The sequence below is a fragment of the Pungitius pungitius genome, chromosome 1 (genome assembly GCF_949316345.1).
Source record: "Pungitius pungitius chromosome 1, fPunPun2.1, whole genome shotgun sequence".
NCBI lineage: Eukaryota > Metazoa > Chordata > Actinopteri > Perciformes > Gasterosteidae > Pungitius > Pungitius pungitius.
Window position 1 is genome coordinate 12,684,215 of NC_084900.1, and position 16,124 is coordinate 12,700,338.

Consider the following 16,124-nt stretch of genomic DNA (forward strand, 5'->3'; position numbering starts at 1 on the left):
ACCAGTCTAAAAAGGTACTCAAAAAAATAAAAAGTTGCTCATTAAAAATGTACTGAGTTACTTTTTTAACAGCTGGGGTGGGGGGGTGCGGGATTCTAGTTAAAAAAGACGAGGGAAGATATATCTCAATCTAGTTGTTTTTAATTGAAGGAACAACTTTACAAATGAACTTGACAATATTCAGTCGGCTCAGGCCCTAAAAAAAGAGATAGATGATTTTAGTGCAGATCATCCAATAAAACATTTTAAACATTACTACAACCCAGTGGCGGCTGGTGAATTTTATTGTAGGGGGGGCTAAATAAAGCTTTTTTTTCCACATACAAACGAAGCATTCGGGTGCATTCTGACAAAATAATAAAGACAAAATAGAACATTTTCTTACAAAGGCAAATGGGGCCAAGGAAAAAGTTTTAACTTAATTTATTTGCCTTGTAGAATTTAGTAAGAGTGCAAAAAAAGACATTCTAACAAGTTAACAGAATGTGATTCTAAAATGGGTGAGTTGGTAATATCCCCACCCCCCTCGCTCTCTTTGCTCAGTTACGTATGACTTGCCTTTTCAGCATCGGTCAAGCCTTTGTTCTCTACTTGCTTCTCGTAATGCCGATTCAAATTGAAATCCTTAAATATAGCGATATGCTTTCTGCAAACTAAACACACGGCTTTATCTTCGACTTCAGTAAATAAATACTTAGCAGTCCATTTTTTGTTGAAAACCCTGCATTCGATGTCTACCTTTCTTTTTATAGCATGAGCAAACAATTTTGAGTGTGTTGTGAGTTGTGACTGTGCGTAAACTTACGCAATCATCAATCATGCACGCGTATTCAATGGACGTGTTGCGTCATTACGTGAACGAAACACTTCAAAACAAAAGCACTGCACCTTTAGGTAAAATTCCATCAGGTAAAATTAGAAAAAAATATTTACTTTGTAATTTCTAATCAACCTCACACGGGCCAAAGAGTCGGATGTGGCCCACGGGCCGTACAATGCCCACCCCTGGTCCAGAGGGATTGAGAATGAATGAAGAAGGTGGGTGCAGAAGGATGACACAAAGTTCCTCCGCTCCCATTTTAGTGGCATCATCATGCAGGTGCCTGTAAAATTGTAGTCTTGTTTCAGGAAAATGAAGCTGATTTTTAAAATTAGGACACTATTGTTTACATTTTGTGAATTAATATTCTTGGAGCTGTTGCATTTAGTTATAAAGTAGTACACCATGTATTCTGATTCTAAGTCGTTTAAACTTTTTGAGGCAAATTCAAAACTGAATTTAGATCTATGTACAGGTGCAGCTAAATGAATTATAATATCATTGAAAGGTTATTTCAGTAATTCAATGTAAAACTGAAACTTATTTACACACACAAACACACACACAGAGAAATAAGAAAAATTCGATGTGAACAAGTTGAATATTGTAGACTCATCGTGTCACACTCTAATCAGCCAAGGAGGGTTTCCTGAGCCTTCTAATGGTCTCTCAGGCCGCACAATCTGCTGACTTGACAGTTGTCCAGAAGACTGCCATTGACACACTCCACAAGGGTAAGCCACAAAAGTCTATTGCGAACAAAGTTGGCTGTTGTGTTCAAAAATTTGACTTGAAGGACCGGTCTATAAAGAAGTAAAATTGTAGAAAAGTAAAATAGAACTAAAAACTGAGAATGTTGATGGAAATAACCGGAAAATAAATACATTTTATTCTGTTTTTCAGTAATATTTTTTTTAATGCATTCAGTGTATGGGTTTGGTCAGTCTTCCAAATAAAACTGATTAGTGTTGAAGAATGAAAGGGCAAGAAGATACAATAAAGAAAGTTATTCAGGCAGTTCTTCACAGTAATTTCAGACCGGCAAAAATGAATGATAAATGTGCCGACGATCTAAAAACAGCTGAAGCACATGTTGAACCATGGATTTAGGACAGTACTTCACTACGCTATGTTTAGCTGGAGAACTACATGGTCCAGGCTGTAGCTCTTCTAGAGCTGTCTACCAACTTCAATCTACTTGGTTTATAAGTATAGTACCATTCAAAAGTTTGGACACACATCCTCATTAAATTAAATGACAAAAATTTGTCCAAACTTTTGACTGGCTAGCGTATGTCATGTTTTTTTTTAGCTGCTTTGTTCACATCAGGCGTAGATAGCCAGACACAACGGCAAAACTTAACAATTGGCACACTAACAGCAAGTGTGAGACTTGAAGTCTATAAAGAAGTTCCTTCTCAGCCAAGTCCCAAATCACATTTCTTTTCTTGTCCGTTTGATTTAATCTCCCCAAGATGTGAAGACCAACCCTAACTTTGGACTTTGCAGAAGTTTATGGCTGATCAACCAGAGAGAAGGGTAGAAGCGATTAGCATTGTATAGTGTCCTATGTGACGTCCTGTTTTAAGAAATAATGTTGACAGAATGGATGTAATAGATGCAAAATTTCATTTTGATTTTGTATCATGATTAAGCTTATTGTTGCAAAACAATGGAAAAATTGTAATTCATTTGAAAAGGATTGCCAAAAATGGGTTTATGTGAATTTTATGTGAAGCTTTGTCTACCACTGTTGGCGCATTGCGGCAAATCTTAGCTCATTACTGTCACCTATTGATCAGTGCAATAAAGAACATCCATTGGCAGGAATGTGAACAGACACAATAAAAAAAGGCACATTTGAAAGAAATCAATTATCTCCCTGCATGATCACAGTGAAACTTTGTGGCAACGCAACAAAATATTTTCATCTGGTTGATGTGAAGTTGCCATAGCATTGTTGTGTTTTCGGTTTTAAATCATCTTTAATTAACTATCTAATTAGTTATTTTGGAACGCTATTCATGTGTCAACCAAAACCTGAACTCACATGTTGGACCATGGCTGACAATTAGAAAATGACTGGCGTGTTAGTTTTAGGACATCTTGCGGATCATGTAGTTAAGGATGCCGCCGTGGTGGAAATACGCCAGCTCCACATCGGTGTCAAATCTCATCCTGGCTTGGAATGTTTTCCCCGTGTCCAGCTGTGAGGGCAGAGACAACAGTGCGATAAATCACCTTAACAGGAAAAACTGTGAGGAAAGTGTCTGACGGACCTTAACATCCACGATCATCCGGGGCGTGAGTTGCTCGGGCATTATGATGGTGTAGCGTTCTCGGCCACTCAATCCCAGGCTGTCCGCCGTGTCTCCTGCCAGATACTCCAGAGGAATCACTCCCATCCCAACCAGGTTACTGCGGTGGATTCGCTCATAGCTCTCGGCCAACACTGCCTTAATACCCTACAAGCAAAAGCATAGAGTAAATGCCTGACCGTTTGAAACATGTTACACCTGCTTTCTTCCACAGTTGTATACTTTCACAATCCCATGACAATTGCTTTTACTTTAATTACTTGTAATTTCAGTCAAAAGTTTGGACACATGGAGCCAGTGTTAATTTCGTGGACGAAAACTATAACGAAAAATGTTCGTTAAACCAGTGGTTCTCAACTGGTGGGACGCGTTTAGTTTATTTGCACTTTCTTGTTACTCGTATCGATACGGTTAAAATGCACTTATTGTAAGTCGCTTTGGATTTAAGCGTCAGCTAAATGACATGTAATGCTGGACTGTTGTTTCTCTTTACTTAGTTGAAAATCATTTTAGGTGACTACCTTGGTTGGTTGAAGGAATGCCGAGTGTGTGAAGCTGTTATGTGGTCCCACTATAGCATAAAACCAAGGCTGAGTCTTGGAACCCTAGTGCTGCGCCACCTTAATTCGCATGAATCGCGTCCTTTACACTGGGCGCAACAGAGGGGGATGGCTTATCGCCTTGAAACCAGTTGAACTTTCCGCCAGTGTTTTTCCTCCGCATCAACCATGGCAGATGTAACAACTATGTAACGTGTGGTTGAAAGGTTACTAATGCCGGACCAGCAAAAGCCGTTTTGTTCAGTACAAAATAGCATCCGTAGAAAGACAGCTTGTTTGAATTTCACCAACATCTACAGGAAATGCGTCTGGGTGACTAACGCTTACAGTGCTACTTGAAGCTAACGGTTAGCCAGCTTAATAGGATTTGTTTTAACGTCAGAACTTGTTCTCTACACTACACTCACCGACACACACAGTCAGACATACCCACAGTCACATGAAGCTTATTCATTAAATTACCATCATTGTAGTGCAAGTAAATGTATACACCACATCTAAAATGCAGCAAGTGCAACCCATACAAATATATTTGTTAACCAAATACATACATGACAACAAATTTTAAAATGAATGGTCCAAAAAAGGCAAGTCAATAAAAAAAGTGTCTTTAGTCTTGTAAACAGCTGTTATTAACGAGCCAACGCTAGCTTGATCAGCTGGGTAACGATTAAACAGCAGCAACAGAAGAGCTGCTGGAGGCTTGTTACGTTCCTCGCTTCAAAATGGGACAACGTGGTGCTCCTGTGACATGTTACGTTGACTTTACATATTTTGCCATTGACACTTTTTTGGTTTTGTTTATTTAGTGTGAAATGCTTCCACACGGACGACTAAGGGCAAACAGACTTATCTGCCTGCGCCATGTGACTCACAACATCTGCTGGCTGCGCTGTTGGCTCTGCTCTTTTATTATTTTTCATTGAGTAATAATAAAAATGAAAGCTGCAAGCATCAATTTACAGGTCTTCGCTACACAGCATGTCGGGGCACTGGCTGGACAACTGGAAATGCAGCCAAGAATCAGTCGTCACCAAGAATGCCGCTTTGCAAACTTAATCTTTAACATTATTAAGGTCTTAGGTCTTTTCTGACAACATTTGACAGGAATCTGATAAAATTCTGAGGATCGGGGTATAAAAAAAGAAACATGTAACTTCCTGTTGCCAGAAGGTGGCGCTATGACTAGAATTAAAAATGATATGCATGTCTACGGGATAAGGATTTCATGACATAAGAAATATGGGCAAAGGCCTCAAGTATTCACTAGTCCTGATATTTATATCACACAAAACAAATCAAACATGCACTGGGGCTGCTTAAATTAATATTTGTAGAGGGCGCTATTGAGCCAAATTACCAGTTTAAATCATTAAAATTATATCCGATAACTACATCTTTGACTCTAAATCTGTGTGCCACGTTGTTACAAGTTGAGCATGTTTACTACCTCAAAAGCACCTTTGTTGTTTACTGGATACAATAAACAACAACGGAAACTTGACTTCCTGTCACCAGTAAGTGGTGCTATGACTTTGATTCCACTTTATATCTCTTCAGGCCCAGAGTCCCATCAAACATGTGTAAATTGGAAAGGATCCGATCATGTGGAGGAGATGGAACAGTTCATTTGTTCTTGGCGAAGGATCGACTTTGCCGATGCTCCCACTCGCTGCCGTTTATCGGATTCTTATAATATTCACAGTGAACCATCATCAAGGTCTTAACTCTCTAAGAACATTTGAGGCTTCAAGCAGAGAGTACAGATCCCCAAGGTGTCACTCAGGGATAACCAGGACATTCTGATATACCATTCCAAAATTAAAGCGTCTTAAAATACCATATATGAGTAGTCTTTCACAAGACTACTTCTGGTCAATTTCAGATTAGATTCAAAAGGAAACTATCAATAGTTACATGATAATTTCACTTCAGGCAGAGTACACTTCCCCAAGGTGTGACTCTGTGATAACCAGGACATTCTGATGTACAATTCTAGAAAGTAAAGCTTCTCGAAAATGCCACCTTCATTGTTTACTGGATACTAGAAAATTTGACTGTCACCAGTAGGTGCCGCTATGAATTTTATTCACTTTTACATCTCTTCAGGCCGAGTCTCATCAAACATGTGTAAATTGGAAAGAAGAAGAAGAAGAACGGTTTAGTTGTTCTTTGCCGATGCTCCCTCTAGCCACCGATTATTGGATTCTTATAATATTCACAGTGAAGCATTATCAAGGTCTTAACCCTCTGCTAAAAACTTTTCAGAGGGATCAGATTAACCTTTGAGGAGCAGGGTGTAAAATTAAAAACATTCACTTCCTGTTGCCACCAAATGATCATATAGAGGTCTACAGGGTGAGAAGTTAATGCTATATGAAAAATATGGAGCAGATTAGATAAAAGTATGGTCGAGTTAAACCATCTTGTCCATGAGTGTGCCAAATTTCAAGTAAATTGGGAATCGGGGGTGCTATAGAGACATTTACAACTATGTTTTTTCTTTCCCAGGCTACAAAGACTTGATCCTCACCAGCAGAAAGGGGCCCTTTGCAGCCCAGTCTCTGGAGCTGCCCGAGCCGTACTCCTTCCCTGCTAGAATCATCAGAGGGATCCCGGCCTGCTGGTATCTCTCTGCAGCATCAAACACATCCAGCTGGACGTATGGGGCCAAATATTCAGGTGTTAGTACAAATGTAATAACAGCAGCTACATAATTGTTAGAGGTTAAACAGAGATTTTGTATGTTAACCGTCTCTCCGGTTGGCAGGTGTATGGTTTGTGGCGCCTGCTTGTTGATGAACTTATTAAAGAGGCGGATGTTGGCAAACGTCCCTCTGGCCATGACGGCGTCGTTACCTCGGCGTGAGCCATACGAGTTGTAGTCCCGAGGGCTCAGACTGCCAAAGCAGAAACAAGCTGAATCCGAATCTTCTACGAACAGGCACAATTACAACTGATGACAGGTAGGAAATAAAAAGCCGTTCGAAACTAGAAAAATCTGTCCTGTACAGATGATTACAGTCAAACCTACTGTAGCGTTTCAACCCAAATAAAATAGTCTATCAATTACTGCAGATTCTCAGACTCAAAGAGAGAAATGCCAGACTGCTTGTGGGGGCTCACCCTCTGTTGGTGAGATAGCGTGCTGCAGAACTGTTCCTGGCAATGTTTCCTGCAGGAGAAATGTGGTCAGTGGTGACCGAGTCTCCTAGGTTCAGCAACACGTAGGCGTCATGGATGGACTTGGGTGGCTCCAACTTCTTGGTCTGAATAAAGAGCAAATAACACAACACACAGTGGAGCCATGGCCAAAATAATTCGTATCCACCAAAATGAGGAAAAATGTAGTCTGAATAGACCTTTTCCCCAAAAACCTAAAATGGATTTGATAACCAGCTGGCCTAAAACATCTGAGGTAGTGTCTGCTGCAGACACAAGTGCTGCCATAGATAGACGAGTGTTCCCCTTTTTAATGCTAAAGTTTAGTCCTTCATCCCGCCGGATATCCTGAATCCATTTTCGTCAAAAATCACCATCAACAGGACAGGAATTAAATTACCGATTTGGCTGCTTTTGGGAATAACAAGAACAGCCCGGTACGCTACAATACTTTTTCTGTTTATTTGTGTATTTAGTACATGCAAATGTTGATACAACTCTATTCCTCTATTTAATTTCACTAGACCTCTTCATATTTTAGTTGAAGACCTGCATAACAAAGTGTGCAACTTTGTTTCTGTCATTTCCTCATATTAAATAAAACACTGCTGTTGGTACTGCTACTTTAACTAGTAGAGCTACTGCTGTTTATTTCACAACTTCCGTATTTGTTACCGGAAATCTTCTTCCTGTCTGGTTTGGGCAACAGTAAATGGAAATGTGGTGTGTACACATGCACACCACATTTCCAAACATCAACATTGAAACTAGATTTAAAGTATGTAATGCTCTCATTCATTATGAGCACATTAAAGGAAAACAACATTTCTTGTAGATTAAGTGAAGTGTGTGATTTCGGGAAGATGTTTCAATTTGTTTATTTACCAAACCATCGAAGAACGGTGGGGACTTGATATAGGTTGATTTAGGATCCCAGGTATACAGCATGTCTGAGGGAGCATCTAGAGCGTTCCAGCGTTCATTTACTTTCTGCAGGAACAAAGCACAATACCATTTATTTCAATCACACGTCTACATTATACTGAAGCAATGCTCGGTTAACAGAATAAAGGTTACACTACATCAATCTTCTCATAGACTTCTTTGAACATAGATGGGATGACAAACGTCCTCTCCACAGCCTGGATCTCCTCCCGTGTGGGCCAGATATCTCTTAGGAAAATCGCTCTGCCTTCACAGTTAACGGCTACAGAAGACAAAAGGACAGCATAAAAAATGTGAAAACAAATATGAATGCAAAAATATTTCAAATCAGACATTATCATTTAGACATAATCTCCACCAGTATGTGGCAAAATACGTGTATTCAAACCATAGATGTAATTATATTGAACTGTCCGTGTTATTTGTGTAGGTTAGATACGAGTTTGACACCCCTGCTCTAAAGTGTGAAATTTAAGTCAATAAAATCACCAAGGAGAGTAATCTGGATCCCGTTATTTGTTACATCAGCCGGACACGCGTTTAAGAAAAGAAGAAAAAAATAAATACAAGTGTCCTTTCTGTCTACTGCCAGAAACCGTGTACCACCTGTTTGTCGGGTGCTCCAGACTGAAGGGATTATTCAAACGTTTACAGGCATGGTTTCGGGGCTTAGGGGAACAATTCTCTCTACCTCTATTTATTTACGGATCTAAATAGATAGACATAATAAAATGTAGCGCATGGGTAATAAAACAATGTAAATCACCAATGGGTTCGTTCTCAAAGTCTATCTTCACGGTGCCGGCAATTGCGTAGGCGATGACAAGCGGAGGAGACGCCAGGTAGTTGGCTCTGGTGTTGGGGTGGACTCTGCCTTCAAAGTTTCGATTCCCTGAAAGGATCCCTGCAGCAACCAGATCTCCCTGAGGAGTACCACATGGTAGAAAAAACCTTCAATTAATTTCATTTTCATAAAGTATTAATGTTGAGCTACTGTTGGTAAAATAAGATCAAAAAAAGTAAATGAGAAAGAGGATGAATCGAAATAAATTAAGCTAATAAGTGTTTGTAAAGCTCTACGGTAGGGATGTGGAAACATCCTCTTTGTACCTGTGTTATGGCATCCACGACCGGCACTGGGAGAGGCCCACTGTTTCCTATACAGGTCATACAGCCGTAGCCAACAACCTCAAAGCTAACAGGAGAGACAAAAAGGATTATTTACTAGTTAAGTACATTATTTTCTATGTAGGGATGGGTATCGTTTGAGTTTCGGTTGAGCACCGATACCGGTGCTAAACAGACACCAGTGCCTAAACGTTGCCTAAACCGGTAAAAAAAACCAAAAAAAATTCCAATTAGCAACTTTAAAAACATTTTTAGGGCCTGAGCAGACTGACAGTCGGGAGAAGTCCTATTGAGTTTCGAAGAATTCTTATTATATTTTTGCCACTTCAAATCGCACTTTTGGCGCCTTTATCATATTCAAAAACTTAAAAAACGTCATTTTGAATTTTGTGAAAAACACTATATTCTTGGGGTCGCAGGATGAAAAAAGTGCTCTTTAGCGCCCCCTGAAAATGCTCCCTCTGTGGAAATGGTTACTTTTACCGATTTACTTGAACCTTTGCACACAGGTGCTCTTGGATGTGCTCTACAAAAAAAGTCAACCATGCAAATGCGTCTACCGAATTTTTCCGCCATTTTGAATTTTGTGAAAAACACGTTTTTGCGAACTCCTCCCAGACGCTTGGTCTAATTCTTATGAAATCTTCAGCAAAATGATCTTTGGCTCAATGCCATCAAATTGAAATAATGTTGATATCTCATTTTCCATTAAAGTTATGAACCAATGAAGATTGTAATGGGTGTGGCCTAAAAAGGAATGACCTATAACTTCATAAGTCTAAGGCCTGTCCTCACCAAATCTTTAGGACATGTTTATGTCTGGTCCTAGAACATCCAGCTACAACATCAAACTTTAACTTCAAGCTATGAACAATATATTAACTGTTAACAGTTTACAGTATACTTAGTGTGTTTCCCCTTTGTAAGAGCCGGAAGTGTATTATACGCGATATCTGTACATATGGAAGTTCTACTCACTTCGGATAACACAATATTTCTTTTGGAGGTTGGATTTTGCTCCATTTTGGACCCTATGGGGGGTAGCTCGTGATAAACTGTTTCAACATGTTTAGGATCCTCCATACATTAGCTGACTGAATAGAGACTTTGAACAGCTCACCCCAGCTGACAGAGGTAGTCCATAACTCCGCTCTCCTTTAGGTAGGAGGTGACCACTCCACTGCCAGGTGACAGGCTGGTCTTTATGTATGGCTTCACGCTTAAGCCACACTCTATTGCTTTTTTTGCAAGTAGCCCTGAAAGAAGAGAATATATATTTAGTGACTATGCTAAATAAGAATCAGGAGTTATTACACCCACATGCAATTCCAGAAATCCGAATAAGAGTACTGCACACCCACCTGCTCCAAGCATGACAGATGGGTTGCTTGTGTTGGTGCAACTAGTGATGGCAGCGATGACTATGGAGCCGTGGCTCAATGAATACTCGTTTCCGTTAAAGTGGAAGGGGACCACAGTGTTGTGACTCGTTTGGGCCATCTGGAATCCCTTAAAACCTTGCTGAAAATGTCCCAAAGTAACATGAAAAGAGTTCCTCTGGGGAATCGAAAAAGGCATCGACAGCAACAGCAGAGCGGTGTTTGAATTTTTTTTAAACTTAAGAAATGTATTCTTATTATTGCAACAGCCAACTTACACTTTTCACAATACTTAGAGGAATTTTTACATCACTTTGTACAAAGATCAAGAGACGTTTTGACAGCCAAAAGTCAAGAATTTAATATTGTTTACCCAGAAGGCATCAAAGTCTAAAAATGTAATGTTTGGATTTCCTTTGGAACTATAGAAAGCAAGATTACAAGACTAAACAGCAATTTGTATGGAAGTAAATCAGTGTCATCGGGTTTAGAAAGAAAAACGTGATTGAATTAAAGAAGAGTTAAATCCCCATTATTCAGTGCTAGAAATTCAATCACCTTTTTCTTTCAAAATCCGATGTCACAGATTTACTTCCATAAATTTGATAGTGGTTTGCGTTTTATCCTTAAAACTACAGTCCGTATCAAATAGTAGAAAGATTTAATCACCAGCCCTTCGGACAAGCGCTACCACATTCACATTTTCCTTTCTTAATTATTGTTAAATACATCATTTCTTGTTGGCTTCTTTATTTGTCACACTGGCTGGTTAGCAGAATTTATTTGTGTATATTAAGCCCCAAATCCTTGATTCTTCATGATGTGCGAGAGCGTAGCTGTACCTACCTTTGCTCCTAGACAGGCTTCAAAGTCTGTTTTCATGTCAGACACAGCAATTCTGTCTTGAGGTCTTTTGGGGCCACTGCAGCACGGGACAACTGTAGTCAGATCCAGCTCCACCACCTGAGAGAGAGAGGAATCACTGTGTACTATGGCTCACTGCGTATTGCTATAAGTCCATGTCATCCTTTGGCTATTCATATTGTTCTGCATCAACATAAGCCAAAATGTTGGCAGATACAGGTTTAACCAAGTCATTTCTTTTTTCGTCTTATCCTAATTTTGGGGAATTTGGCATCACAGTATGACTTCTTGCAGCATTGCTCTAGTTTTCCTTTTAAAAAGCCACTGTTAGTGAACCTTTTGAGACTGACCGTAGTGAAATCTGGATCCTGAGCGACATCCGTGTAGTCTCTGAACATGGCCACTGCTTTCAGGTACTTAGTGATGTACGCCTGTTTTTCTGCTTCTCGCCCTGAATAAACATAAAATTGCAGAGACACCTTGGAAACGGTTTCTTGTCATGAATCAGAAGTCCGAGCTCCACAATTACCGGTCTGCTTCAGGTACTGGATGCAGACGTCATCCACGGGAAAAAAGGCTGCTGTGGCTCCGTACTCCGGACACATGTTGGCAATGGTGGCTCTGTCAGCGATGGACAGCTGAGCAACGCCTGGGCCAAAGAACTCCACAAACTTCCCCACGACACCCACCTGACGGAGGTGCTGTGAGTACAAGGGAGGGGACTATGTCACATTATAATGATGACCACAAGAGCTGTAAACATCTTGTAAATGCTGCAGAGAACCAAAACACAACTCTGCACACTGGTTGTATATTACCGTATGTTGAATATTTCATTGATATATGGTTCAAGCGTGTAAAAAATAAAATAAAAAGACAGTGATTACCTTGGTAATGGTGAGGACAATATCTGTGGAGGTGATGAACTTGTCTGGTTTCCCAGACAGCTTGTACCCCACCACCTCAGGCAGCACCATGCTTATTGGCTGACCGAGCATTACGGCCTCTGCCTCAATCCCACCCACACCTGAGGGTTTGATGACGGATTTTATTAGGAACTTTATAATGAGATTAACTTTGGCAGCTTTGGTTTCCTCTCACGCTATCTTTAGCTACAAATTCATCCATTGAACTGCATGAATAAATGAGAACAGGCATCTCCACCAAAAATCAACCACTACTAGATGTGTGTACAGTTGGGAAGCAGACAAAGACAAGGCAGTGTCTCACCCCAGCCCAGCACTCCCAGTCCATCGATCATGGTTGTGTGGGAGTCGGTGCCCACCAGGCTATCTGGGTAGAAGAACCCATCCTGGTTAAAGACCACTCTGGCCAGGTACTCCAGATTCACTTGGTGAACAATCCCCGAACCAGGAGGGATGATGCGCATGTTCTTAAATGCATTTGAGCCCCACTAAGAGTAGAACATGTTTAATAGTTAACAAAAATCCCAACATAATAATCTTATCCTGACACGCACACCTTACACTGGGTTTGTTCATTTTTTGCACCTTTAAGAACTGAAATCTCTCTCGGTTGCGATCAAATTCCAAGTCTTGGTTTTTGTGAAGGCTGTCAGACCTAAAGAAAAAAAGAGCCAGTGTGTTCATGATGTAGAAAAAGAGTATAGTGGTAAAGCCACCACTAACTGAGATGTTCAAATCGGAGTGTTGAAGCCACGTGGAGAGAGAGTTCTTACTTCCTGTTAAAGTCCACCTGGATGGAGTGATCGATGACGAGGTCAGCGGGGCAAACAGGATTAATCTTTTCTGGGTCACCACCGAGTTTCATCACCGCATCCCGCATGGCAGCAAAGTCCACCACAGCAGGGACACCACTACAAGAAGAGTTTACAGCAGGGGTTGGCAAACCGGGCCAGGAACAGATGTATGGAGTGTTTGAGTGAACTAATATAAATTACATGTCAAAATCATTACATGAAAGGATTTGGCTTTTAACAAATAGCAAAGCATTCATTTACAAGTCAATTTAAAGGACCCATCGTATGCACATTTTACCGCAAGTTGATATGGTTCCTTGGGGTCTTAATGAAACGTCTAACATACTTTGGTCAAAATGCTACAGGGATCATTTAAAACAGCACCGGTTTTACCCTGTCTAAAACAGCCCTTCACAGAGTGACCAGTTTTGAGTGCCTGTTCCTTTAAAAAGGTAATGAGCCAGCTCCCCCGTCCCGTTTGTAACAACCATGTCCTTCATGCTCAAGCTTCAACATTGTAACGCAGGCTTTCCATTATTAATTTGTAGACTCCAAGGCCAACGGGATTTCACAGATGCACTCCATGCGCAACGGTGTAGAACCAATCCAATGCTAAACACCTTTGAAGTTACTCCCTGATATTCTAAAGCAAATAAATATTGTCCACATACGTGAAGTCCTGAAGGATGACGCGAGCAGGTCTGAATGGCACCTCCACAGTTTGAGTTTGGGTCTGCTTCCAGTTGAGGATGCTTTCCACATCTGAGCGCTTCACCAGAAACTCATCACAGTTCCTGACAGCAGACTCCAGAAGGACCCGTATTGAGAACGGCAGGCGGGCTAAAGAACAGATGGACAGAGAACTTTTCCAGAATATCGTTCAATTACACTGACAACAGGTTTGATATCTGCATCGAGTAGAGAATTGTTGTTACCATATCTGGGATCCCCAAGTTTGGAAAGATTGTAAAACTGCTGCTTCGGGTCATTGAGGTCCAGAGGCTCAACTATATGTTGATAAGGATTTCTCACAGCTGCAGACATTCTGTGCTGTGCGTCAGTGCAAACCTCAGGCTGGAATAAAATAAACATAAGGCTGTTTGTGCTTTTCTGCTAATGTGAAGACCAGATCAAATCAGAATGAAACACCTTGTTACAGAGCATAACAATGGTAAAATGCAATGTAGCGTAGCTGTTTCTACGTTTGTTGTGGAAATGGATTAGCCAGAGGGTCAGTGAACCTCTGTTAAATGTTTTACAAACATTACATAACATCCTAAATATCTTGAGCAATCAAATTCAACTTTTGAATGGATGAATCTTAATAAAAAATGAAATGTGCAACCGAGTGTTCGACAAGCTCTACTTGTTGAAAAATAACAAACTGAGCTAGAAATTACAGAATAGGATGTAATAAAAGTATTTTCCTTGTTGTTGGGTTGGGTTGTTATCTGTGTGAGAGATGGGAACTGATAAGAGACTTGACTGAACTTTCACATCCAGAATATCCATATTGGTTAGTTGAAGAAGGCAAGGTCTGCTGCAAAGTCAATTTTATGACACTCACATTACTCTTTGATGCAACACACCCAGAGAACGACACGATTGTGACAATAAGGAATGGAGTTTTTTTTTTTAAACTGTATTTGTAAATTATTTGATGATGCCTCCTATTTGGGGTTCAAACCTAAATATGTAAAATTGAACGTCTGTTCAGATTTGTCATTGTGTTAAGGTAATTCTATGACCACATAGTTCCTCAAATCAAGCTGGAACTAAAAGTTTGAGACTATTTCTGTTTAGGCTATGCTCATTCAACGTGACAATGTCCACTTATTTTGCAACTTACAAAAGAGTTATGCAGCAAAACATGTTTAATGTGTTAAAACACATAGTAAAAGGCATAGTACATAGTGTAAACAAACCAGACCTATTGTAAACGAAGACAGTACACCACAGGATGATTATATTATCCAATTAGGACTGCCATTACGTTAGGGGTTTTATCTTATGAATTAACGTGGATTGTTTATCTGTATTTCACTTCTAATCATTTTAGCTAACTTCACTTGGCCCTCTGACCTAAGTTTGATAAAGGTACTTGGTTACTCTATTAAGTTAACAACCGCTTAGTTTGTTGAAATAAAAGCAACCGTCTTAAGAGCATTGCTAATGGATATTTCGCAATATATTGTCAGCATGACATGTTGTAACGCTAAATCAGTTAAGGTTTTAAATGTGACAGCTCAAGTTAGCTAACGTTAGCTTACGCCTTAGCTAGATAGCTAGCTAGGATTTCTACAACGTTACTCTGTATTCTCTCTAACGATTAAGGCCAAATAAACGGTTAAAAAGACAAATAGTCTATTGCTGTCTGATTTTAAGGACTTACTTTTGTGAGCAGCAGAGGTGATATAACAAATCAAAACCGTGTTAAAAACTGTCAAGCAAGCTGACCTCCCACAAAACGCCTTTCGCATCAAGCAGCTGGAGAACATCCGCTTCTTCTTTGGTGTTTATCGGCTGTTGGCGAATCACCTTGCAGGCGCATTACCGCTACTACAGGTCTGGGTAACAGGGGTTACACCGAAATCTGTGACCCATCAGAAACTGTGACCGCAGAGGGCGCTGTTTCACATCGTCTGCTCGTGCATGCTAGACAATGGAGGGCGAAGAAGAGCGCCTACGCAAACGGCGTAAACGTTAATACGTTAAAACGTTAATACATTACGACCACGGATGAAAGCATCATATTGTAGTGTTAAGAAAAGAAAGAACGAATTAATAAATGAGTCAAACTTCAAAATATTATTTACTCTGGACACATATTTTCTTATTTGGAGTCTTCACAGAGCCAGTACCTCAGAGGTCACCATATCTGACAAGTAGCAGCCGTCAGAATGTGTGACCCCACTATAACTACTGAATAAATGAGTCAAACCTTTACGTAGTTTGCGTTGGCGCTCTTCTTCGCCCTCCATTGTCTAGCACGCGCGAGCAGACGATGTGAAACAGCGCCCTCTGCGGTCACAGTTCCTGGTGGGTCACCGATTTCGGCGTAACACCCCCATTACTTACTACATTGATGTGTTAGCTTAGTCAGTGGCATCATGTAGGGAAGGTGAGGCAAAAGTTATTAATCATTTTCGATTAATTGATTACACTCAAACATTGATACTATCACCAACACTACCTCCGGTAATAGCTTAATTTCTTTCAATACAGCCT

The 16,124-nt window shown here is 40.3% G+C and overlaps 1 protein-coding gene across 2 annotated transcripts; it reads right to left on the bottom strand.

Annotated features, from left to right (window-relative positions):
* Positions 1-125: 125 nt before the first annotated feature.
* aco1 (aconitase 1, soluble) lies at positions 126-15,813 on the bottom strand. 2 transcript variants are annotated; one of them, XM_037478646.2, is made up of 22 exons: positions 15,770-15,813; positions 15,289-15,352; positions 13,832-13,970; positions 13,568-13,736; positions 12,876-13,013; positions 12,688-12,757; positions 12,407-12,590; positions 12,064-12,203; positions 11,706-11,877; positions 11,527-11,627; positions 11,159-11,275; positions 10,295-10,454; positions 10,054-10,189; positions 8,916-9,000; positions 8,572-8,728; positions 7,943-8,067; positions 7,746-7,850; positions 6,825-6,967; positions 6,451-6,598; positions 6,232-6,354; positions 3,100-3,285; positions 126-3,027 (listed from the first exon to the last, which is right to left on the bottom strand). In XM_037478646.2, the coding sequence occupies exons 3-22, from the start codon at positions 13,938-13,940 to the stop codon at positions 2,917-2,919; spliced, it is 2,679 nt and encodes an 892-aa protein (XP_037334543.2). In that variant the 5' UTR covers positions 13,941-13,970; positions 15,289-15,352; positions 15,770-15,813; the 3' UTR covers positions 126-2,916. The 2 variants fall into 2 exon arrangements, with proteins under 2 accessions (XP_037334543.2, XP_062418065.1); XM_062562081.1 differs by lacking the exons at positions 15,289-15,352; positions 15,770-15,813 and adding an exon at positions 15,354-15,490.
* Between the last annotated feature and the right edge of the window lie 311 nt (positions 15,814-16,124).